Below are 25913 nucleotides of genomic sequence, written 5' to 3'. Positions count from 1 at the left end.
CGTGCATTTTAGGATATGGTTTGTGACAGGCTGGAAGCCCAGAGGGCCGAGTTAGTCCCAATTACACTGAAGGCCAGGAGACGCTTGTCATTAAGCGCCAGGCTGGCTAAATATACCCGCCCTGGGCCGACCTGTGCTTCCTGTAGTCGTTCAGCTTCTTGTTGATGAGCGCCTGTCTGGAGAAGCCGATCTCCTGCAGAGAGACGGACATTTCGCATCGGATCAGCGCACGTCCGTACGTGCCCGCCCGCCCGCCCGCCCGCCCTGGTCCGCCACTCTGACCTCGTTGTCGATCTTGCTGTTCTCCCGGATGACCTTGATCCAGGCCAGCATGTCGTCCCTGCTCTCGGCCTGCAGCAGGTACTCGCAGAAGTCCTGCGTGGTCAGCCGCAGCGTGTGCTTGCGCTTGGTCTCGCTGTAGGCGATGTCGATGAGGCAGCCTCGGATGCTGATGGGAGGATGCTCGTCCTGGCCGGGGCCGGCGCCGGCGCCGTGCAGCACCGCCTCCCGCTTGTCCTTGTAGAGGAAGAGGGAGTGGGAGCGCAGCACGGAGAAGACGCGCTTCCACGGTCGGATGCCGCCGCCCACTTTCTGCAGCGGGCGAAAAAACAAATGAGAAAGCATTTAAATTTTTTTTTTTTTTTAAAGATTTTCCAAAACTCATGAAGGAATCTCAGCACTTCCAAAGGAACAGGTGTGTCGGAGAAAGGCGCCACCCAGGACCCTGTTTCCTTTCTTACTATTAATGTTCTGCATTTGAAAAGCTGATGTCAGACATTCATATCGAGTGACGCGGCCTGACTTAACAAACAGTGACAGATCACAGCTGATGTTGTTGTTTTCTCTGCTCCCCTCTCTCCGCCACTTCCTGTCCCTCTGGCTCTTCCCCTCAGGGGTCACCACAGCGAATCATCCGCCTCCGTGACCATGACTCATCGACGTCCATGTACAGAACATGTTCTCTGCAGCGTCGTACCTTTCCCTTCTCCGTGAGGATCTGCTTATAGTGCAGCCAGCCCTCCTTGCGTACGTCGCTGAAGGTGATGGTTCCCAGTTCGGAGGTGGAGTGGCGCTTGGACCGGGCCTCTTCCTGGGCCCGCAGGCTCTCCAGGGACTGCAAGCACAGGTTTGAAGGGAGCAAAGGGTGAATTCTCTGACCGCTGCAGGAGAGGCGGAAGGAGAAGCATGAGTGCGTGAGGACTCACCCCATCAGTGAAGAAGCTTTTCACTCTTTTTGGAAGTTTGCTGTAGAGCAGAGAGAGAAACACAAGTGCATGAGGTCAAAGCGTTGGAAAGTTTCGCAGCTCGTGGGAGACTCCCGAAACATCAGACTCACGAAAACACGCGGCCTTCGTCCCTGAAGGTGTTGAGACCCTCGTCACAGGACTTGGACCTCTCAGTGGTGATGGCCAGCAGGTAAGACGAGCGCCGGCCTTTGATGCTGCCTGTGGAGGGAAAGGCCAAGTCAGTGGAGCAGCAGAGGAGAGAGTGGGAAACAACTGAAGTGAAAAAAAAATGTAAATAAAATATATGCATGAAATGGTCAACATGTAAAAACTGACAATTAGTGATGAATGAGTCGTGATTAGAATTTTCAGTGTGACGACAGACAGGTGGAGGAGTGAGGGGCGGGGGTTAGTATTTGTGCCAGCTGCTAATGAAAAATGAGCAAATTGATTACAGTTTAGCCCATGCACCTAATGCACACTAGGGGCAGACTCGATTCTGAAATCTCTTCAATTTGAAAGACAGCAGGATCGACTAATTCTGCCAACTGATGAGCCAGGAGAAGCTCCATCTTATAATCAATTGTCAGCAAGTTGGGAAACTATTAAGATTTTTTATTCAAAAATCATTCAAGATGTTGATAACGTACTGCAATAAAACCATTAAATGTCTGCATTTGCTGCGCTTCATTCCCTTTAGTGAGCCAAGAAAAGTGACCAGACGAGGTCATTTTTATTGAAATGTGCATTTTTGTACAATGAGACTAAATGACTGACTTTTTTTTTTTTTTTTAATTTTAGCTCTGAAGACACTAAAATGATACTGCGCACTGTATTAGTTTGTCCCTTTGAGTGGTTTGAGTGGGCGAGTGAGACTCACTGCAGTCCCGAGAGCGGAGTCGGACAGGGGGGGAGATGGAAGACAGAGTGGGGGAGACAGAGGTGGAGGTGAGGGCGGCCGCGGGGGAGGCCTGGGAGCTGGACACCACAGAGCACGCTGGCACATAGCAGGCCTTAAGGTCACTATTAGGACTGGTGGCTTCATCTGCAAGTCATCAGCACAGGTTTACCACAAAAGGCCACAAGTGCTTCAAGACAGTCAGGCGACAAGGAAGGAAACTATGCCCAGAGGGCATGTTAGTGTGACTGAGCCGCATCTACAACCACTCTTGGCCTGTGGAATAATGTGTGGGGGGGGAATAAATGGTTTGGTCTCAGTCAACTGATTGTGTCTGATGACGCAAAACTCAAACGCGGGGCAGGAAGTGAAGGGCAGCTACGGCCAGGACTGCAGGACAGTCTCCACTGCTGTCGCGCTGGCACAGATGCAATTAAAGGGAGACGGTTCGGAAAGAAAATCGCTGCATATGTCCAAAGCACCGAGGCGAAAACAGCACCAGGCACAAATATATGCCTCATGAAACAGGTGCAGCTCGCTTATGGAGGTAATACAGCAGCTCTGTTCTTCTGACGACTGAAGCAGCTCATTAGTTCAGAAATGGGCGGATATTTTCCCACCCAATTTCACCACCAATTTCAAATAAATAAGTAAACAAATAAACAAACCTCACTGCCTTGCATCTGTATTTTGCGTCACAACATCACCAAGAAGAGACTGCAAGTGTCAAAATAAACGCTTGTGATCTGATCTGATCTGCTTAGTTCAAATGGAAGAACTAAAAATGTTTCCTCCGATGCTTTGTAATATGTTTACAGAACATAAGATACGACCTAAAGCCGAGGGGGGGTGGGGGGGGGAGTCATTCTACTTTTGTAAAGGTACACCGTAAACATTCAGAAGACACCAAACAACATTTAACATTCAGTTTTCCTACACGAGTGACACACTGGAGATGGAGCACGGCACACAAACGAGCAAATGCACGGAAAATGTAGTAAAGGATTAAAACGTGTGGAAATACAAAGAACAGTGAAATATTGAAATGCTCTGTAGCAACGGACGCTAGACACTCGAAATGAATCTTTCCTTTTTTTTTTACATCACCCCCCCCCCTGCATCCCACCGGGTCCGTTGCTACAGAGAGAGCGTCACTGACCTATGAAGGGGATAGAGGACAGGGAGTTGAACGCATGCTTTGCCAGGCTACCGTTGGCCCCGCGGTGGGAGCCGGGCCCTGCGGCCACGGGCGACGGGGTCTCCGGCTCGGGCGGCTCGGGCGACTCCACGGGCGTGCAGTAGTGGGAGTGTCTGAGGGCCTGGATGGGCGTCCGGCGGCCCGGCGGGGGCTTCTGCCTCAGGACCACTTCCTGGCTGAGGGAGATGGGGGACGCCACCTCCCTGCTGTCGCCCAGCATCACCGCCGCCGCCGCCGTCGGGGGCCTTTGGTCCTCCACCGACTCGGACAGGGCCGGAGTGGACTGGGGCCTGAGGGCCACGCCCCCCCTGTGGGCGGGCTCTCTGAAGGAGTGGGCCTGCTGCAGGAGGGGGCCGGCCTTCCGAGAGGAGGAGGTGGCGGCGGAGGAGGGGGATGAGGAGGAGGGCGGTGGTGGTGGGGGGCTGTAGCTCCTGCTGTAGACCGCCAGCTCCTCCTCCTTCATCCGCCTCGTCTGGGGCTCGGCCACCTGCTGGCCCGACTGCCTGCCGCCACCAGGGGGCGTCGTGGTGGAGGCGGCGGCGGCAGCCATCTGTTGGTGGCGATACCCCGCGGACGCTTTGGCCTCGCCGGGCTGGGCGGCGTGGGGGGAGAAGGGAGAGGGGGAGTCGTAGCGCTGCGGCGGCACCAGCGCGGCGGCTCTGGCCAGTGTTTCCACCGAGCGGCCGTAGTTGTGCTCGTACTCGGCGTACGCCGCCAGCAGACTCTCCGAACACGACTTGCTGGCCGCCAGCGGGGCCGCCGGTACTGGTGCTCCGCCGGCCCAGCCTCCCAGCCAGAAGGAGTCGCGGGAGGCGACGGTGGAGGCGGCGGCGGCGGCTGCCGCCTGCTGGTGGTGGAACAGCAGGGTTTCCCTCCTGCGATGTTCGCTAACGGCGGCGTACGCCGGCGCGGGCCCGAGCGCTAGCCCCAGTCCGAGCTCCGCCAGCCGGTCCTGCGACACGCTGCGGTGTCGCGGCGACATGCGCTCGGCAGACTCCGCCTGGCTGTAGTACCAGTCGGCCAGCGCCTGGTGGCAGAGGGCGTCGGCGTGCGTGCGAGTCGGCGGCTGCGGCGCCACAGCGCTCCTGCGCGGCGGCGGCAGGGTGGCCGAGGCGATGGCGGCGTTGTGGTTGGCGAAGTGGAAGTCCAACGCGTTGGCGGCGGAGGAGGAGCGGCCGCGGTGGCGCCCCAGGCGGCTGCCGGAGTCCTCCGGACCGCCGGGCCAGCCGGAGGTCGGGGTGGAGGCGGCGGCGGCGGCGGCGGCGGCGGCAGCGGCAGCTTGGCGGTTGTCCAGCGGGGAGGAGGCGGTGGCGGCGGTGGCGGCGGGGCTCGGTCTGCACTGCCAGTTGTCCAGGGGGCTGTGGAGGCCGTGGCCCGGCAGCTGCGGCGGAGGCCCAGCGGAGGAGCCGGTCTTGTTGGCGGGGTAGCAGAGCGGCGGCGGCTCAGGGAGGTTCTGGGCTTCGCCCGAATATGGCTCGTTGCCTTTCAGGTAGGCATCCTGGGAGTACGCCTGAGGGCCAGAGGGTCAGGGACACCAGCGTGAACACAACCATGGACAGAGCGCTGAGAGGCTGCAGGGAGAGCTGGAGGGCTGAGTCAGGCAGACGCACCGTGCACCATGCAAACAGCATTCCTGGCTTTGCCCTACGCAGACGCTAGCTCGTGTTTGTTAAAAGTTTGTTGCAATTTACCGCAAACATTTGCAATCTTGCCGTATCGACAGCACTCTGGCGCTCTATTCTGGCCTCACTGCAAATCACTGAATGCTTTCAAAACACATTTATAGACAGATCTTCTTGCTAATCCGGAAAAAATAAAGTGTAAAATCAAAGGCAAACTCATTGAACACGTAATCCTTGCTATGGTGGGAACAGCCCAGCCTGCAGCTGTGGCAACACAATGCAACAAGGAGAGAGAAAGGAGAGAGGAGAAAATAGAAAGAGGACAATACTCACACTTACCAACTGCAACACATCCTCGTTTTTCGGCATAATAGAGAGCTCCAAGATGTTTTCGCTGCAAAAAAGAAAAGAAAGACATTTATGGGCAAAAGCACGGGGTTTGAAACTAAAATAATGAGTTTGGGTTTGTTTTGTGCGTTAGCGGCTGGCTGAAATCTATAACTCTTTTGGAAAACAAGCTGCAGCAAACCTGAAAATAAAAAGTGATTCATTTGTTGGGTCAGACAGTGAGGCTGAGTCGCTGCTCAGTCACACAAAGAGGCAACAGTGGACACGTAGAATCTGAGCAGTGATGTCACTTTTTCCACTGGACTGAAATGGATTTTGTTTTGCAAACTACGACTTGGGAAGCCTTTTCATGAGGAATCCCATTGGTTGTGACATAATGTGAATTCTGATTTGGACTTTTAGGAAAAAGTCACATTTTAAAACATTCTGACACGCGTGGACAAGGCCTCAGAAAAGAAAATCAGGCAGGCGTCTCACCTGTTCTGGATCAGAGCGATGACTTGTGAGTATGTTTTCCCCAGAACAGTCTCCCCATTCACCTTCACCAGTCTGTCCCCTGTATGTACACATAGACAGCCACACATAAACACATGTAAGATAATAACAATAATAATTCATTGTCCTTCTGACTTTAGACCAAACTGGCATAATGCATAATATAAATGCTGCATTTTGCATTGTTTGTGCATTGTATTTATTGAGTGTTTAAATCACGCTTGTCTCATTTTTGAAACAAAACTGTCTGACTTGCCCAAGTGGCACAAAAAGCCCAGTGCAGGAAAAGTAAAAGCTTGGGGAACATGAACATTTATTTATTTAAATGATTAAATAAATAAAATAATGACTGTACTAACACCAAAGGTTCCTTGAAATTACAGGCAGCCGGTAAACAAAATAAACAAAATAAAAAGTTAAATAAATAAAAGAAGATTCTATCTACATTTTCTATAATCAGCCAACTAAATAATAATTTTTGTCCCTTTTCGTGTTCCTGCTACTGCAACCATTGAGTGTGATGCCCTCAGAGTGTATCTACGCACCTGTACATAGTCCAGCTTGTTGGGCAGGGCCATTTTCTTTCACGCTCTTCACAAAGATGGTATCCATTGGCTCCAGCCGAGGCCGCTGGAAACCATCTTCAGCACGCGCAACACACACACAAACACACACAAAGAGGAACGACTCTGTGTAAACATACAGGTAATTTAAAGTAAAGGTCTAAAAATATCAAAAACCCACAACGTTGACTCAGCTCCGCCGACACAAAGACCCTCCTACGCATTGACAGTCTTAACCATTACACAACCAAACACGCTCACCTTTCCCAGTTGTGTTTCCATTTTCTTCATCCTGTGAAAAAGTAAAGTCAGAGAGAGGTGTTGTCACTAGGCTTGACGACTACACCATGACCACACCTGCATAAGACAGCAACCTTTTTCCTTGGATCAAGAACTATTTGTCAACTCAACATAAAACCACTGAAAACGCCATATAGAAAAAGTGCATTCAACTCCGGGGATTTAAGCCAATGCAAAAAGAAGATGCAACAAATATGCATATAATTGCAAGCAAGAAAGGAGACGTTAGCGTGCAGCAGCAGCAAGAAGAAACCCAACACTAATCCAGTGTTGTTGCTGGCAGGGTTTGCAGGGGGCTTTGGCATCATTATTGCATCGCTACGGGTTGTGAACGTGGATATGCAATGTGGCAATTTGGAGATTTGATCGCTTTGGGGCTGGATTTTGAAGATCTGAGTATTCAGAGTGTGTGGACGACGCACAAGAACTTTTGTGGATACTCCTGAGCTCATCTCTGTGCTTTGTAGTGAGGCTGATTTCAGCTGGCTGTCGGTGTCTGACTTGGTAACTCACTGCCTGTCGGTTCTAGGAACTGTCTCACACTGTCTATCATTCTGTCCGTCTGTCTCTCTGAGTCTGTCTGTCCGTGTGACTGGCAAAGCTGCTGTCTCAAGTGTCTGAGGATGCCATTCTGCACTGATAGCTAATGGTGAGCTCAAACCTCACCATTTCTAATTCGCCAGGTCCACTAGAACTTATTGAACTTGGGTTGTTTTTCCAAATAGTCTGCGATTTTCAAAGCAATCGCTTGAGCGCGAGCTCCTAGCGGTGGGCTAACCTTGAGGCTGTGGAGGGACGACTCTGGCGGGTAGACGATGAAGTGGCGCAGGGTGAAGCCGAATCCCTGCGAGTTCTTCTGGAGGTAAATGGTTCGCGGGCCTTGCCAGGACATACCCTCCACCTCTCCCGAGGACAGAGGCCGGCGCCTGTTCTCAATAGACGACACCATGCCATCTCTCCGCCCTTTAGCCTGTTTGGGGGGGGGGGGGGGGGGGGGGGAGCAGAATAGGAAATGGTTCAATTCATGTATTTTAAGAACCATTTTCACTTGCGGTAATGGGGCTGGTGTGTGTGTAAGATCCCGTCCATTGCGGGTAAGGGAAATGTCTGAGGGTGGATGTGGGTGTCTGCAGTTCATTCACTGACAACTCTGCCCATATCCGGCAGCCAGGACTGAATTCCACCAATGCCAGAAATGTATCCAAGGCTTCCTCTCCCTCTGAAAGGGAAGCCGTCTTTTTCACCAACTGCTGCACGTATAATCACATTTATTACCTCCAGCCAACAATGGCAGAGTTAAAAATATATAGTCTATAAATGTTGTCGCGGAACAACAGGAAATTATTAGGGCTCATAAACATAAATCTGGAAAATGGAAGAACAATGGACAAAGGCAGCTTCACAGAAGAGTGTGATTCCAACCCTCCACTCATATTCCAATGCGATGGCGGAGGTGAGAACTTAGCAACTTAGCAGCTGAGCGGCAAAAAGGGACAACAGTTTGTGTTTGCTATAGATCCAGATGAGTGCGAACCGCGATCGTCTTTTAGCACTGTTTTGTTGTGTTACACCTTTGCAAGGGGTTGCTCTTTTTTTTTTTGGCGGAGCATTTAATGCACAGTCAAGACTAAACCCCTGGAGGTAACATGACTGAAGTTATGTGCACTATTGTCATCAGCACACAAATGGTCATTATAAGCAAACACAACTACACACACTGCACACGAACACACACACGCACGCACGCACACACACGCAAGGACATTCATACCAAATTCAGCCAGTTACAAAAACAACAGGAAATCTGTTTCTTAAGACAGGAAGTAGATGGCCGAGCCATTCATAGGTGTGTTTTGGGGAACGCTGCGCCTCCAAGAATAGTTTCAAGGAGAGAGGGGAAGAGACACACGCTTTCCACAGTGGGGAGCCAATTACTTGTATTTGTGCCACTATTTGGTTCAACAAGTCAAGACAATAACCTGATGGGACCTTACTTGATGATACACACACACACACATGGTACAGCATGCTCTTTATGAGGCCTCCAGCATACAAAAAAAAACAAACAAGGAACAGTATCTGAGTGTAAGAATTGAATGTTTTTGCTAGAATAAGTCATAGTGCACATGCACGCGCTTGAGAGGCAAGCAGGGCGAACTGTTTGCTGCGTCAGATCCCTCATCGTGTCACACATGTCAGCTTGCAATGATGCTGTGACAGGATTTAGGACACTGCATGTGTCCCAACCAACTCTGGCTGACTAAGTCACGCTCAGTCATTCCTTGCCAGCCGAGTGTGGAATGTGACCGTCTGCGTGCGACTGTTATGCTGTAACAGGACAATGTCCTACTGTTTTTAACAACTTACCCCGGAGATTATGTGCTGTGTCGTATGAGTCACTTTGATATGTTAAGATGGAACTACAGTGCTTTGGACAGAAGACATACAAAGAACAAAAAAGCAAAACAACAAAAACAGAAGGGTCAAAATAAACCTTAAAAGATGACATCTGTGTAAATCTAAGTATACAAAAATATAAGAATAAAATTATATTAGTGTGGCTTTAATTTTACAGTTTTGAGTTGGAGTGGCTACTGCTAGAAGCTACTAAATTATGAAAAAAAAAAAAAAAAAAAAACTTGTAGCCAAGCCCATGTTCCTGATTGAAAGGGTACCTTCACATAAAAGCATCATAAAAATACTGTCTTGCACATTCGAGTGGAGCAACAAATATTTCTGTTTTGTGTTCAACAAAACCCATACTACCATATGACCCATACTGGCCAAAGCCAGTAGTGGACATAATTTCAACTAACAGTTGTTCCTTCCTGGTGCTCAAGTCTCAAGTTTTAAGAATAGCTGTCTGTTGAAGGTCGCCGAGATAGATGAACAACATTTCACGCTTGAAATCTGAGCAATCTAGCCGCTAAGCTTTTGATTTATAGCTCTTTATTTTATACCCATCCCAGTTATGGGCTTCTTTAGGAACTAGAGTGCCTAGTGCTGACACAATATAGCTCATCATTAATACAGTCCACTCACTCACTGTGCTTGTTCCCTGAGAACATTGGTTAATTTATGTGGCCCACTTGGATTTCGCATTTTCGCTGCAGTCGCTTTGCTGTTGGACAATGAATGACGAATGCATGATTTAGCTCATCTGACATTTAGACTGCAGCGGAATTAGCTTTACTCAGATGCAGAGTGACACACCACAAAAAGACAAACAGTGTATGCAGATCAAATGATGGAAAGTGACAGTCACTTTTTGGAGGAGCTCATGCAACGCGCACGCACACATACACGTACGTGCGCGCGCACAAACACAGCTTATTACTTGGATGGATAACGGTCACTTCGGTCGACATTCAAACAAAACTTCTGCGGACTGGGTTGAGAAACGGCTGTATGGATACTTGCTCCATAACACGTCCACCCACCTGTTATATAAAGCCACATTCTGATTTCTGTGCATGGCGAGGGCATCCGCATCATCCCAACTCTTCCCTATTGCAAGTCAACAGCCGCCTTCAGTGCTGTATTACGTAACTCATTAAAGAGGCGCTAAAGGTCATAACAGACACACATAGTGAAGCATTTCCACACAGGCTAAATCTTCCTGTGAAGTGAATAATGGAATCGGCCTCGACTTCACGGTGTAACACCTGCCCTGACACAGGTTATTACCACTGCTGAAGTTTAGAGCTATGACATTCACAGTGGCTCTGTGTCAATGCTCTCATGGCACGGTAGCGTCGGGACAGTGGACCCACAGTTTCCTTTTGCACTGATAAGAGCAGACAGGAAAGGTTAAAGAAGAAGGCCGAAGGAGAACCCAGAGGGAGCACACCTGTCCACAGTCATCAGATCAGATGGGACGTGAACCCTCCTCAAAATTGACACAGCTCATTTTAGAGCTGCAGTTGATCTACTACACGGAAGGGATGGACCGCCGGAAAACTGTCTTTCCTCGGAAAAAATGTAATGTAATGTAAATGTAAGCAGCGTTACCTCCTGGAGGAAAAAGTCCCGCCTGTTCCTGTAAGTTGTGTCATATAATAGTAGAGTACAGTACAGTACAGTATTTCTATGTTGAGAAATGCAGTATTAAATATGAGAGGGTGCGAGTGCAGGTGCGCCGTTTGCAACCTCTGCACTTCCATTAGTCTTCTGACCTAAAGCATTTTAGCTGTTGCTGCATCATCGCTGGCTTTTCGGAAATCATCTTCCTTAACTTTCAGAAGATGTGCTAAGATGCAGAATAGAACAGTGGCTTCAGAACTTCAGACACCAAATGCTGAATGATGACCGAGTGGTTGCTAAGCCGGAAATGGACCACAATACGTGGTCAACATGAGGTCCTCCCCTTCGTCCTGTCATTGTGAGGCATCACTGATGACTTTATACCAAAATGGAAAAAATGCTTTTGTCTTCTCTAGCCTTTGATTCAATACACCCAAATTCATTTGGTATAAGAATGAACATTTGCTGAATGTAGACAGAGGCAGCAAAAAATATAAGAGTACAGTCCTGGAAAGAAATTAATAAAGGAGTTTTTTTTTCAGACATAAATTTGATGGTTTTGGTTGCAGCCATTATTTTTGGTAGATTACTAACATAGAAATTACCTGGCTAATTTCATTCACATTACCCCAATTTAGCTGGTGCAAGAGACGATGATGCAGATAATAGGTGGAGGCACATGATTCGCTGTTGCATTCTCCACAGGGAAATGAATACCTTCCTATTGTCTGAGTCTCTATGTATGTACTTAAAGTACGTCAATTCTAGATTTAAGATATCTCCTCAATCTACCTTGAACACTCGAGTCTGGAGTTCTGGTCAAATGATCATCCAAAGCACGATTCATGGCACTTTAGTCGGGTCATCCTGACCTCAGCCAACACCTCAAGCGGCAAACCAAGACAAGTGTCTCTTACCCAAGACAAGCGGTGACGCTGTATGAGCCTGCGGGAGCCCCTTCTCCTTGGCGATGTGATAGGGGTGGGTCGTGGCGAGGCGCGAGGTGAGATGCCCCTTAAAACCGCCAGCCAAATGCAACGAGGTTCAGCGTCGCTGCAGTCCACCCCGACGGAGCAGTGAAATCTCCACTCGTGGCCAGATGGAGCTGGTGCGGCACCTGACACTTTCAGCATAGCACCTCCACATTCGTAAGCACACGCACTGTCCGTGCGGCGAGCACGCACACACGCGCGAACACACAGAGATCTCAAATCTTTCGACCACAGGACTGAGATGAGTGATCACCTTCACGAAATCTCTGCTCCATCAATCACGACCAGTGACAGAGAGGGATAAAATGGAACACATAGCGGACCACAATTAGCCCAACAAATCCACAGCGCAGGATGTTTGAACCGTCTTTTTTACGGAACATGCTTGGGGTATCTCAGTGATGGGCAGTCAGGCAATCAGGAATCCGTCCAAAGTCCAAAGATGGAATATTTTCCACACTTTTGCACCATGATGGCAGATGAAAGTCCACAACTCTAGGGTGAGCTGGTCTTGATCCTTGTCTTCAGAACTGGGGAAAGTATCTGTAAAAAAATGAACTCTCCTTCCAACTCTTTTAGCCTTATCCTTCTCATTTTAGTCCCAGGTAAAGTTTAAGTTGAGAGATTCTTCCGCCTTGGTAGCATCCTCGCATTTCAAATTTGAGACAGCATCGCGAACAGATTCTACTCTCCAGTGAGAAGCCCGTCAGGATTGAAATCCGTCTCCCTAGAGCTTACCGAGCAGAGTTCCCTCCAGAGTGCACTGGAGGAGTCATCCCACTGAGGTCCTGGACAGTTGATGCTACAGACGAACCATTCCTCTGTTCATTCTGGGAGCAAAATCACTCAAGCCCAGTTTGGTTCTTGCACTAGTCGATACCAGTCCCACCACCAGGTCATAGTGGTGAATCCGAACCCTTCAACCGCTTCTTCGAGATCCAGTGTGTCCTCCTCCGAGCTGGCAGCGTAGTGGAGCGTTGGCTGTGGTTGTCTAAGTATAGTCCTCTCTCCTCGCAACCCTGCCATGCCTCTCCCTCTCTCTCCCTCCCTCTCTCTCTCTCTTTCCCTTGGGTGTATTTGCTGACATCCCCACTCTTTCAGTCACATTCCTCACATCCTTTTGCAACACTGTGCAGAGCCCATCCACACAGCACAAAGCAATGCTGCGCGCTCTCGCTCGGCGTCGGGTCTCCCTGTCTCCTCCTTTAAGGCTCACACGATGCTGCTGCGTGTATCTCGAGTGCACATTAGACTGTGTGGTCTAAAGATTTTAGTAAACCTTTTTTTTTTTTTTTAATTGCTAAGGGATTGTTGGTGTGAGGGCAGTGGTGAGGCTATTTTCTAAAATAAGTAGGTTTGTTGTGGATATTAAAATAGAAAATTTTTCACTTCAAAATAAATATTTCAAATCACCATTTTGGTCTTGAAAAACATTTTTCTGATATGATTATCATTTTAATTCTTTCTCTTACATGAAGTTGCGTGATAAATTTTTGCATGCATTCAGTAGCGTCACCTTAGGGCTTTGGGGACGCGACTACACGTGTTTTTTTTTTGTTTTTTTTGTTTTTTTGTCACCAACGATGGTGTATTGTGCATTCATGTATGGCGCCACGAGTAAATAATGTGTCCAGAGGCTGTTAGTGTGCAGTGTGTAGAAAAGGCTTCCTTTAAACATGTAGTTGACAGAAGAACAAGAGAGAGCAAATCAGTGATTTATTCATGGCCTGCTGGTTATTAATGACACATTACTTTAAAATATATGTCTGTGTTTGGCATATTCAGGCACACAGGAACACAATCTTATGTTGTGGGCTTTCAGTTTATGTTTAAGGATTGTCTGGTTTATTTTTTTCATAAGCTTCCTTCTCCATCAAACTGTTTGCTTAGAAAAATATGCCCTATATTATTGAACACAAACCTAAACCTCATTTTTACAAACTTTTGTTCCTGTTTTTCATGTAGCCATTGATTGATGTTCACTGTTTTGTTTTTATGTTGCTCTCAAAGTTTTATAGTAAGTACTTTGGTCACTCTGTGTTGTTATAAAGGCCGATACTGCACAGACAAATGTTGACCGATTCATGTCACATGAGTAAGGTTTCTTCTTTGTGTTCCTTGGCAGAACTCCAAACGACGTGTTGGTGCAAATATTTAGGTCATGGACTTAAAATATGAGCAAAATTAAATTATTCCTTATCACAAAAGATGATATTGTAAATAATTTGATCGCTACTGTCCCCAAGATATAAGACTACATGAGTTTGTGCGTCTCAGAATAAACTGTCATCCAGTGTAAATGTTTGTGCCTCCATAATAACTATACAAGTGAACCCCCAACTATGTGAGTGTGCGTGTAGGTTTGTGTGTATGTGTGTGTGTGTGTGTATGTGTGTGTGAGTGTGCGCGCGCGCGCTCTCACAGAGCTGTCAGCCTCAGTTCTCATTTCACTGACACCTGAGAGCGACTGAGACGACAGACAGTGCGAGAAAGAGGGAGTGGAGATAAAGCGGGAGAAGTGAGATGTGAAGACGATAAAAGGGGCTGACGTCCTTGCAAACATCATTCAGCAGCCTCAGACTCTTGTCCCCTTTTTCATTGCGTCCGATTCAGCCTCCCGAACTTAATCGTCCCCTCTAAACTCCCCCTCTCTCTTTTGCCTCGCCATTATTTCTATTTCCTTGATTTCCTCCCATCGCTGCCGCAAACTCGACGCCCCCCAGCCACAGCCGCGCTGCCGCGGAACCCAGCGGAAGGCTTTTTTTGTCACCGACCGACGCCTGTGCCTTTCCCATTTTCGGCGGGACGCCGCTTTCGGTAAAAGTATTGTCAAACACGACTTTGACTGCAACTGCTCATCGTCATGGAGGACTGAAGCCCGGGCAAAAATAACATAATGTGATGTGTGAGTCACAGGAGAACATTCATCTGTTCTGCCCTGATTCTTTATGCTTTGGCTCTGCTAGGGCTCCACCAGAGCTCCAGGCAAACGCCACTTGGAAGAGGGTGACTGACCTCATGATGGGTGAGAGGAGAAATGCAGTCAACACTCTGTCCTCTGTTAAATCCGTTACACAACGCGCCGATAACAGCGATGACATTCAAACCTTCAGTTGTTCCGTTTGGCAGGATGCAGTGATCACAGTAATAATAAATGTTATTTTTTTTTTGTAGTAGTAGTGTTGACGTGTCTCCTGTGCCTTTGACAAGAGAAGAAGTGGGTAAAATATGGCAAAGTATTAGCTGACAGAATTTGAGCCAGTGCAAACAGAGACCATCTCCAGTCTCATAAGAGCCTCTTGTCTCCTGGAGTAACTTTTCCACATGGCCTTGCAAGAGAAGAGTGCGATTTGATTTTGTTTTTTGTTTTTTTTATGCAGACATATTCAGTTTGATGGAGTTAGCTGAGGAACTCCCAAAACAAACATGCTCTGTTGTGCAGGCTGGAAAAGAAATTGTGAGGGAACTGTCCAAACCCCCCCCCCCAAAAAAAAAATCATGGCGGTGGCCAACAGTTCAGTGATTAGTGTGAATGAACCTTCTCACAACAAGAAGGTCATGGACTCAATCCCTGTGTTGGGGATGCATGGATGGATGGATGGATGGATGGATGGATGGATGGATGGATGGATGGATGGATAGATGGATAAGCAAAATCTGCTGGATAGTTTCATAATCTACAGCTTTCAGAAGAAAAAAGACAGACATAAAGTAAGAGTTGGGCTCTAGATAACACAGCCCTCTAGTTCATCCACTGTATGGATAACTGACACAATTTCAAAAGGAAAAAAAAAAAATCAATTTGCACTTATCAAGATAACGATTAGAAATCCGCTGACTGCACCTCCATTCATCCATTTATAACAACGCCCTCGACCACTTCGGTTAAGTTACTTGTGAACTTGTAACTTTAGTCTGCAGTTGAAGCCGGGCAAGTGATTCAATTTAGAAAGGATAAAGCACAATGGAGAGAACAAGAGGAGGAGTGGGAAGAGCACAGCAGCGAGCAAGGTGAAGGGCTGTCACACACAATCCCCGTTCCAAGCACAGAGAGAAACAGTGGAGCTAGACAGCAAATAGTTCCACCAAGAGCAACACAGACACAAAGAAATGATCCCAGCGGGAGACCGAGTGAAGACAAAGTCACGTCACTTCCACTACAGCTGAGCGGGGGGGGATAAAATAAAAACATTACAAAGAGAAATGGACTGAGACAAACACAACAGACAGAAGCCTGGCAACTGAAGCTTTTGGGACTGAAAGTGTCCAAGGTACATTGCCACACACTGAACAATGTCAGGGCTGTGAGACCTCAACCACAGTTAACGTGATGTAGCTGCAACAATTTAAGCATACTTGCACTGGTATGAAGCACTTCAACGCAGTACACCTACCTTGTGGCACGCTACTGTCAATATGGGTTGATTCAAATTGTGTGGTGCCAATTTGCACTTACCAACAGCGACCTTGATTTTACAATAATGATAATAATAAAAAGGCATTTTCTTCATCTTTATCTACGACAATGTTAAGTGAATTGTAAACAGGAAATGGCAACAATTTATTACAGAAAACAAACACATCTACACCACATTGTTAATGCCTGATTAAAATGCTAGCTATCAGAGGCTAATGTCAAATAGCATGCTAACGCAGTTATTAGACTTTCACTGGGACACATATGTGGTGTAGTAGGGCAGCCTTGCAAAATTATTTTGGACTATTAATGAGTGGGAAGATTATACGTTATCTGTACAACGTACGTTGTGCACTTGCACTTTGAAAATGCTGAGTATTTAGTACTTGATTCTGTTCTTCCTTGTTTAGTCCAAGAAAGCTGATGCGAGTTGAAAGCGGCCAGTGTATTTAGGAGAGGGTGACAGAGAATAAGGGGTTTGGGGGGGGTGTGGACAAAAAAGGGAGGGGATGAATAGAGGGATAAAGAGGAGGCTGGAGCTGATGACAGGACTAAACTCAAACACAGCAGCAGAGGACGCTGAATAGGGACGCGGCAGCGCCGAACAATACCACACGTGGGACAGATCAGTCCTCTGAGCACACAACACACACGTGCTGCTGCTGCTGCACACACACACACACACACACACACACACACACACACACACACACACACACACACACACACACACACACACACACACACACACTTTGACAGTTTTACAGACAACAGTGGGTACAAGTACCGCACTTTACTAAATTCACTGGTTCCGAGGTAACCCTGGTGACGAAGTGAACTGCTACACTCATCAGACGATGCCGACCGACACCGGTGCCCATATTTGGAGGGCATGTCAATCAGCAGCAGATATCTAATGACTGTAAAACCACTGTTTTCATTCTTTTTATTAGGACAATAATTAAGACAAGCGGTTGACAGGCACATTGATCATTGTGACTCCAGCTAAATGCAAAAATACTAAGTAGTACAGCACTGGCGCCTTTCTGCTTTGGGTTAGTTGCTAACTTAGACCCTGGAGAATTTGTTAACTATAGAGAAAAACAGAAAACAATAATAATAACATTTGCTTTCAGTCCGGCTACAATGTTGTTTTGTTGAAGAAAGAAACGAGCACGTGACTGCCGAGACATTACGAGTGATCAACGTCAGTTGGACGGAAATAAACAGCATGTTCTCGATCACTGCAACACAATAGCACTGTGAACATTGTAATGGCCCCTAAGACAGTGTCTTCTCTTCTTCTTCTTTTTAACCACCACTTTGACTTTCTTAAAAAAAAATAAAAAATAAAAAAATCTGCACCCTCGCCGCCTTGTGTTTAAAGTCGCTAGCGACTGACGTCAGCCAGCAGCATCTCCAGGGCAGAGAGGTTCCGTCTGATTGGCCAAACACATAGTCATGTAACGCGTGAACAGATGGTACGCTGAGTGCAACTCACTGCAGTTCAAGCAGTTCTCTGCCACGTGTGGCGACATGGTTTGTGTGTCTTCACTGTGACGGCTATCATTTTTGATATACTGGGAAGCGCTATTTTCACACCACTCAACGATACAACGTGAGAAATGAAACTGACAAACAAATAAAACAACTTCGAGACGGCAAGGTTAGAATAAACACGCAAGATTAAATGTAAACATTTTCACTACATTATTCTTTGTGCACCATCTAAAAAACTAAAATCTAAACTTTAATTCCTTCTCGCTGTCAGAAGGAAACTTTTAAAGTTGGGCATTTGGATCAGATTTTCTATTGAAGCAATCCTGCTTTTCAGTTCAGACATGTGCGTATTTTATTGGTTTATTTAGAGGCAGTGAATTCTACTTGAAATGTAGAAACACATTTCACACACATACACACATTTCCCTGCCACAAGTGGGCAGCACTGCATAACAGAGAGCGACAGCTGCCGGGGTGCAGTTCAAACACCCCATCACACAATCAGTGTGAAATAATTAGTGCTGCGCTTCCCTCAGTGCCTCTACTCAGCAAAGCTAAAAAAAAAAAAAAAAGACAGTGTATTCAAGCACAAACCACAACCATCTTTTCATACAAATACACCAAAATGCTGTGTCGCTCCACAGGCGACTCCGCACGTCAATCAGCAATCAGTGAAAAAAGGCAGAGTTGCACGTACATCGCCCCAGCGGTGCGACTGCTGCACTGAGTGACAGCATGTGCTACACTGACCTGAAAACTGAGGAAACGCATGTGAAGCCTACTGACCGAAATATGAATGACGGCAGATCGGATCGGAGGCGTGGATAAAAGGAGGACTGCGCACGCACTCGGAGGACGGCAGCGTAAAGTCACTAATTGACCTATTTTTAGTCAACTGTGAAAATCATTCCGAGCTAAAAATAGGTTCATTTTTTCTGCGTTTCTCTCCATTGTTTGCACTTGAGACGCAGCCGCCGCCTGTGCCACCCCTGTGAGGAAACAGCCAGTGAAACGCCGACGTGCAACCAGCAAATTGCCAGCGTGCAGTGAATTGATGCTCGGCGAGCGAACTTGGAATCGGAAGAGGAGGGAAAGAAATGCAAACCTGACACGGAGGATTTTACAGGACAAGAGATTCCAGCCATAAACACACTCTGCAAACAGACACATAAAAATGACTTAAGATAAGAAAAAGTCGAGATAGGAAACTCGGGCCTGCTCAGAAAACACAGCTGGAGTTGATCCGGCCGTTTCCTTTTGACTTGAGTCTGATCGGCACCGCTGTCCATGTCTATGCCGCCACCCACAATCAAATGTCCATAAACACTGTGCTTTGCCAAGCTGCTCCTGCGGCGTACTGGTCCTCCTTGGGATAATGTGTTTAAACTGTAGTAGAATGACGGGTTGTGAGGAACCAGGATGGTGAGGACTCGTTGGTTGAGGCATGAAGTATGAATCTTGATTGAGGCTCATTAAAATGGGCCGTGGCAGCAGTTATGGTCACCGTCCATTTGACCTCAACCGCTGGTTAGTGCCAAGTGGTGTTTAGACTCTGGATTTCAACAGCACCAATATATACTACCATTAAAAAGGCTTGGGGTCACCGACTCATTGCTGCATTGAACTCCTTATAAAAAGCTTTATAATAAATAATCTACTGGAAAGCTCTAAGGACACTGCTAGTGCACGGAAAAGAGTCAGGACGTGCTGAACACATATGGGATGGCTTTGAGAGTTGTTACCTTGAGTGTCTAATTGAATGTGATTTTGGACAATGAATATCAAGTGTGCAATATATGGCCTTCATTACAGAAGTTCAATTCTTTAAAATTGCAAAAAAACAAAATGTTTTTTTACAAATGTTTCTAAAAACCAATCTTTCTATTAGACAATCACACTGATTTCTACATTTCTGCATTGTACTCCATTGTAACTACTTTTATGAAATAATGGTCTTGAATGTTGGTGGCACAGATATCAGTCATGATTTGCTCAACAAGTATGGGAACATTTTAGTGCTTGAATAAAAATCATTTCCACTGTCTAAAAGTGATTGAGAGAATTCCATGTGTGCAAAATTCTGTGTAATCACTAAAAGCAGGCAGTCTTTAAGAGCCTAAACATATAAACCATAATGCTTTGGTTATTTTTCTATGGTTTTGCAAACAACAAAGTGTGATTAAAATACAAATATTTGTTTTAGAAATGTTTAAAAACATTTTTATTTTGAAATTTTTAAAGAATTGAACTTCTGAAATGCAAGCACAATATTTCACACTTGATGTTCATTGTCCAAAATCAGATTCAATCACACTCTGCGTGCACTAGTAATGTTCTTAGAGCTCTCCAGTAGATTATTTCATGAAGCTTTTTTAGAAAGGAGTTCAATGCAGAAATGAGTCGCACAAACTTTTGAACGTCAGTATAAATCTGGATATCTGGTGACAGGAAGAACAAACGCACATCTTGAAAGGTGACCTATCGACAACAACATTTTCCCAGGTAGTTCTGTGAGCACAGACCTCAATAGGGTTGTTTTTCTTGTTGTTGTTTTTTTTCTAACTGTTGTACCTGGAGGCTGGACCTGATCTGAAATCAGCTGCGTCAACTTCGCCAGCAGCAGGCGCCATCTTCACTGCGGCGGGCCAGTGGATGCAAAGGAAGCATTGTTCCACGGCAGACAGAGGCTCCGTGTGTGTGAAACGGCCAGTGAAGGCAACAGTTTGGTGATTGTGCTGCAAAGATTACAAAAGGTGCGAGAAAGGAAGGAAAGAAACAGCAGGGGACGCCACGCAGACAAGACCTCAGTGTTGATCAGTTGTGTAACCTCCGGTCTGACGTGCCGTTAACACAAGTTTTTGACCACAACACAGAATGTTTCAATCGTTTTATCCAGCGAGAACACCACAGGACCTAAAGCAAAGAGTTTTGCCCATTCGGCAGTGGGTATATTAAAATGGGTATTTTAGCTTCTCCAAAATGAAAGTTTGAAATTTTGTGCACAAACTATGTGTATTTTTGGGTGTGTTTTATTGATATTTAGATCAACATGTACCCAGACAATTAGAGAGAATCATTTATATAAAATCTCAAAATACATCTGCACTGTTTTTTGTGCAAAAGAATATCCAGGAATTCACTAGTGGACCTCTTTTGGAAGCACCGAGCCTGGCATTCTCGTTGATGTTTGCCTCGGCTCAGAATGTGCATTTGGGAGATTACCGTAAATGTTTTCAAAGCAGACGCCACACTCAGGCCTTCCCGTATTGATGCTCCCTGCGAGCGGAGTTCCCGTCACAGAGCTTTGAGAAACACGAGACGCCGGCCAGCTGCGTGAAGTCCAAGTGGAACTCCACTCGGTCTCGACCCGGGACGTCAGTGCGACGCAGGGAAGAGTGGACGCCAGGCAGAGCGAGTCATCAGCTGTCTCTCATCGGCCTCATCCACGGGGGGCGAGGTCAAAGGTCATCGCCGAACAGCCAGTGGTGGGCTTGAAGAAGGACTATATTTACATCCGAGACCGCCAGCTATTTTGGTTTGGAGACGGACGTTATCTTCACCTGATGCCCAACGGCATTCTTCACTTCCAGCACAAAGCTCTCGAAGCCACAAAGTGGATCTTTGATCTTGGATTATCACCCCATTACACAACGGAGAGGTTGGAAAAACTAAAAACACTTTTTTTTTTTTTTACTGAGGCTTTGTGCAGCATGAAGGTACTGAAAAACACAACAATTGCATTTAATATGACCAATGTAGCCGCCTGACGTTCTGTGATTATGGTCTGGTTTAGCTGGATAAACAATCTGCCCCCCACTGAAGCCACAACTTTGCTAAGTCTATTTTGGGAGCTGTGTTTTGCTCAGCAGCATGTGGAAATGATTGAATTAGTAGTTGGCAGTCAAAGCGTTTGTCTTTGATGTTGCCCGTTACCAAAAGAAAAAAATTAAAAAAAACAAAAAACAAATCCATAATGTGACGTGAACTGACTGGAAGAGGCAGCAGTAGATGCAAAGAACAGGAGGAACACAGTTTCACAGCATCTCAGCTTAGCACATCTGTTCCAGCCATATTTTCAGATGCTAAAATATTATTTGCGAATGTCAGTGTTCTCAATGAGGGATTAAAACAAGGAGTAAATCATTGAATACTTTACACACCATCTTACTACAATTGCTTTAACAAGGGACATAACTTGCAAAGCAGTAAAGATTGGCTACCATTAATGTACATTTCAGTGCAATGGCCAATCATGGGTGAGTCAGTATCAATGATCTACAGACTCTAGCCAGACTGGCTGGCTTGGTAGGCCGGTAAACATGGTGGAGCAACCAGCTGCTGCAGAATCACACGGCCTTTCTCAATAGATGGCGCTGCTCCGAATGGGCCAAGACAGGAAATAAACCAAGTTTATTTTAGTTCGCTTTCAGCACTATAGATGGTCCAATCAGCACTGGGGCCAACCACCAATCAACATCAAGGGAAGCTGTGTCTACCAATTCGCTGACAGCCGTCGGGAAGTTCTGTTCACAAAAAAATCAGCGATTTGCTTCCTTAAATACCGACTTCATCAGCGAGCCAGCAAGTGACACACAAGTCATGCGTGGCTTTTACAACAAGATCAAATAAATCATGGGCCCAATAATGAGGTAAAGTTTTTAGCTAAGTCATGTGATTGTCCCTCCTGCCTCCACTGGAGACCACCCAGTTGGTCATTGATCACTAATCATGGTTAGCAACCGATTGGATGGGAGCTTCGCTCCGTGGAACCCAATCATCCCGTCTCGTCTCCCTTTCCGATACTTCCAGTCATGATGTCATTAATACATGCAAACAAATAAGGAAAATTGGTGCAAATTCAGCCAAAACAAACAAACAAACAAACAAACAAACATCAGAGGTACACTGATCTGCCTCAGCGTATCAGGCTGTGAATTCCCGGGTCTGATTCCAAGAGTGGAGGGCAGCAGCTGGACACCCAGATGGGTCCAGGACTCCCCGAGAGAGATCCAGCTGGAGCTCTCTGGATCTGAGGGGGAGGGGGGGGGGGGATCGTGGGTACGACCACACATCCACACACACACCAACACATTAGGAAAAAGCAGCAGCAGTAGGCTGCACCTGATCCCTCCTGAGCTTCCTCGTATATTTTTTTTATTATCCAGTTCTCCGACGTTCCCGCTGCCTTCAGCTGGACTGAAGCTTTCCTCTGGCCAAACTTTTCCCGTGTTTCTTCCCTTTTTACCCCGGCACTGCGTTTTCCGCCCTCCCTCTGTGACCGCCATGCACACATACTGTGCATCATTCCATTTCTACACAGTAATCACACACACACACACACACACACACACACACACACACACACACACACACACACACACACACACACACACACACACACACACACACACACACATTCCTGAGTAGCCCACCTGTTGAATAAAGAATGGTTCAGTGTAGGCCACACAGTATCCTCTCTCTCTCTCTCTCTCTCCCTCTCGATCTGACACATACACACAATCACACACATGGCCTCAGTCATGTACACACACACACACACACACACACACACACACACATACACACATGCACCTTTTCCGCCAGGGGAAGGCTGCACTGGCCCAAACTCCCAACATTTAAACCTTGACCCGCACCGCAGCTGCCCACATCATTCCTCTGTCTCACGCTCACACACACACACACACACGCACGCACACTTTGTAGCACACACAGCACAACAGTGCTCCATTGTCATACATTTCACAGCGAGTCTAAGCCTGTCTATGTCCCTCCACCCCACGCACAAACACCCCCCCACCAAATGAGTAGCCCCCACTTTGTCATGTGGTACACACACAGTGTCCCAGTCTAATAAAACACACACACACACACACACACACACACACACACAATGACTGGTCCCATCTGCAGCGGGCAATTTGCTCGCTGTCACTCTCTGCCCAGCCCCTCCCCCCTGGTATATACACATCGGCTTTGCTTGTGCAAATTGATGCCAGGCTTCACTTCTGTATGTACAGGAGAGGAGAGGGGAAATAAAAAAACAACAAAAACCCACACCCCTGTTTGTGTCACGACTCTCTACCTCGCAGCCACACGGAGCCTTGGCATCGACGGAGGATGCAGAGGCCCTCGGCGCACCTCCGCCTCGAGCCCATCAATTAGAAAATTAAAGCAACAGCACAGCACCATTAAGTTGATTGGGCGCCTGACATGAGATGGATGAAGGTGAGGGCTGTGTGGCGCGTCACACGCACGCCGCCCGGGTCTCCTGAACCGTTTCCCTCTAGGACAGAGGACACAGGTCATTCCCGAAGCCAACGCCTGTGATTGGGGAACTAGAAATTTAATGAAGAAGAAAAAATGAAATGCTTCTGAGATGCTTTTACTTTATTAACAAATGCATGACATCATTGCGTGGAGGCTCTATGTTGTCGCTCCTCTCTGCAGTGCAGTGGCTGGGCAGAGCAGTTGGTTGGTCATTAGAAAAAGGTTCATCTGTGTCTCGCTCCTACTCAGCAGTATAGAATTAATGATCTGATTGAATGGGTCGGGAGAACAGCGGAAGAGAAGTTGGAATTCGGCTTTTTAGAGCTTTTGGAAAAGATTTTGAGATTCTCTGTTGCAATGTTTACTAACAACAGTCCGCGCTTGTTCTGGAAATGAACCCTTTGTGATGTCACAAAGGAGGCAGATGCCCTACTGGCAATTCTCCCTGGTTACTGCCAACACTGCCAGGCAATTCCGCCTTGTTAATTCCTCCTTCCGAACGTGTGGAAATTTCGACAACGCGCGAGTTTGAGCACGAGGATTAAGCCAAGCTTTTGGCTGGAAGGCTGCAAACAGAGGGCTAAATATGTTGTTATCTGGAGATCTGGAGTAGTTTTTGCTCCACTTAGGTGTCGCTCCATTCCAGTCCAGGATGAAAGTCAGAGAATCAGGTCCACTCTGGGACCTTTAAGGTCCGTAATTATAACCAGAAAAGGGCAGTTAAATTGCTCCAGTGCTTTTTAACTGATACCCGAGAGTTTGATAGTCAAAGAACACTGGAACTACACCGGGCACAGTTTCCATTTGCCTGTCCACTTTCTTTCTTGCACCTCCAAAAAAAAAGCCACGTAAGCAATTACGCGGTCCTGGCTCAGCGTCAGCATTTCCCCTCCTGCCATTTCAAACATTATAAATCAAAGGAGTGCCTTTAAAGCGCTAATCAGGCCCCATGCATTATGGATTCCGGCACAGAAGCTTACACACCCTGCACGGCAACGACCCAGTATCCCGCATTGCATTACGCGCCAATAATCAATCACACATCTATTAAGTGCCACGGTGGCTGACGACACTGAGCCGAGAGCGCTGTGGTCAGGGTAGGGCGGGGCATCTTTTTGAGGCCCGACAGTGTCTTCCTGTGTTAATAACGCCGACTAAATCAAATCAAGAGAAAAGGCCGACCGGGAAGCAGCAGATGCTGCCGTTGTCATGTGAGGCACAAACTAACTAAACTGCCTCAGCTGAGGGCAAAACTTGGCAGCAGAACGGGAAGACATATAAGGCTTGAAGAGCTGCATGACTGAACACACAGAATCTGGGAGCGAGGTTGCGAGCAGCGCGGCTAACAGTGACGACGATGAAGGGGAAGAAGAAGAATCGGCTTCATTTTGACATCGGCCTTCGGGATGAGACGGCCTTCTTTTTTGTAGTGTAAGTGAGAGGAGGAGGGGTCAGTCTGATCAATTAGAAGAAGTGGTTTTAACGTGTGAGTCGAAGTAGTGGTAGAAGTAGACGTGGTAGTACTACAAAAAAAAAAGTTCTGTGAAGAGAAAATTCCCAAAGTCTTTGATTATAGATCACATTAGCCAAATCCCTGTTGCAAACAAGCGAAACCACGTTCAATCTACTGTCAAACTGAGGGACTTGCCTAAAGGTCAACATGAAAACAGGAAAATGAAAGAGCAGAAGTGCTTTCTCCCTGCCTGCCACCCAGGTGAGGCACCAGAACCCAACCGAACAAAGCCAAACATCTGTATTCTCTGGTTTACTGCTCTCTTCTATTCAAAGCTATAACATACACAGAGTCCGCCAAAATAATGTATACACACAATCAGGAAAAGAAAAAACCTGCATAAATATTTCAATATCGAGTTATTCAAACATCACGAGATGAATGCAAGTTACCTTTGGCCTCTAAAATAGCAAGAGGTCCTCGAAGTGGATATAAATATTAAATATTTATGCAAGTTTTTCTTTTCCTATTTTGTGTGTGCGTTGTTGTGGCCGACTCTGTGTGTGTGTATATGATCAACTGTGTGAGGC

General features: G+C 46.9%; 1 protein-coding gene across 9 annotated transcripts in view; it reads right to left on the bottom strand.

Annotated features, from left to right (window-relative positions):
- The window catches only part of LOC142893251 (rho GTPase-activating protein 23-like), a 52397-nt gene that overhangs the window by 5540 nt on the left and 20944 nt on the right, over window positions 1–25913 (bottom strand). For 2 of the 9 annotated variants that reach the window (XM_076033636.1, XM_076033644.1), the window contains exons 1-13: window positions 11591–12993; window positions 7429–7620; window positions 6612–6642; window positions 6333–6428; window positions 5770–5848; window positions 5278–5338; window positions 3284–4832; window positions 2107–2271; window positions 1337–1445; window positions 1206–1245; window positions 977–1114; window positions 283–591; window positions 132–193 (exon numbers count right to left, since the gene is read on the bottom strand). In XM_076033636.1, the coding sequence (XP_075889751.1) occupies window positions 132–193; window positions 283–591; window positions 977–1114; window positions 1206–1245; window positions 1337–1445; window positions 2107–2271; window positions 3284–4832; window positions 5278–5338; window positions 5770–5848; window positions 6333–6428; window positions 6612–6642; window positions 7429–7620; window positions 11591–11806 (3047 nt within the window). In that variant the 5' untranslated portion in view covers window positions 11807–12993. Of the gene's footprint in view, window positions 1–131; window positions 194–282; window positions 592–976; window positions 1115–1205; window positions 1246–1336; window positions 1446–2106; window positions 2272–3283; window positions 4833–5277; window positions 5339–5769; window positions 5849–6332; window positions 6429–6611; window positions 6643–7428; window positions 7621–11590; window positions 12994–25913 lie in introns of those variants that run through there. The other 7 variants (XM_076033642.1, XM_076033639.1, XM_076033638.1 and 4 more) reach the window with 6 other exon arrangements.

Source organism: Nelusetta ayraudi, unplaced genomic scaffold (genome assembly GCF_046127955.1).
Source record: "Nelusetta ayraudi isolate G7.1 ecotype Tasmania unplaced genomic scaffold, CSIRO-AGI_Nayr_v1 ptg000042l, whole genome shotgun sequence".
In the NCBI taxonomy this organism is placed as follows: domain Eukaryota; kingdom Metazoa; phylum Chordata; class Actinopteri; order Tetraodontiformes; family Monacanthidae; genus Nelusetta; species Nelusetta ayraudi.
The sequence above is the reverse complement of the archived record's forward strand: the minus strand, read 5'-3'. Positions and strand labels throughout refer to the sequence as shown.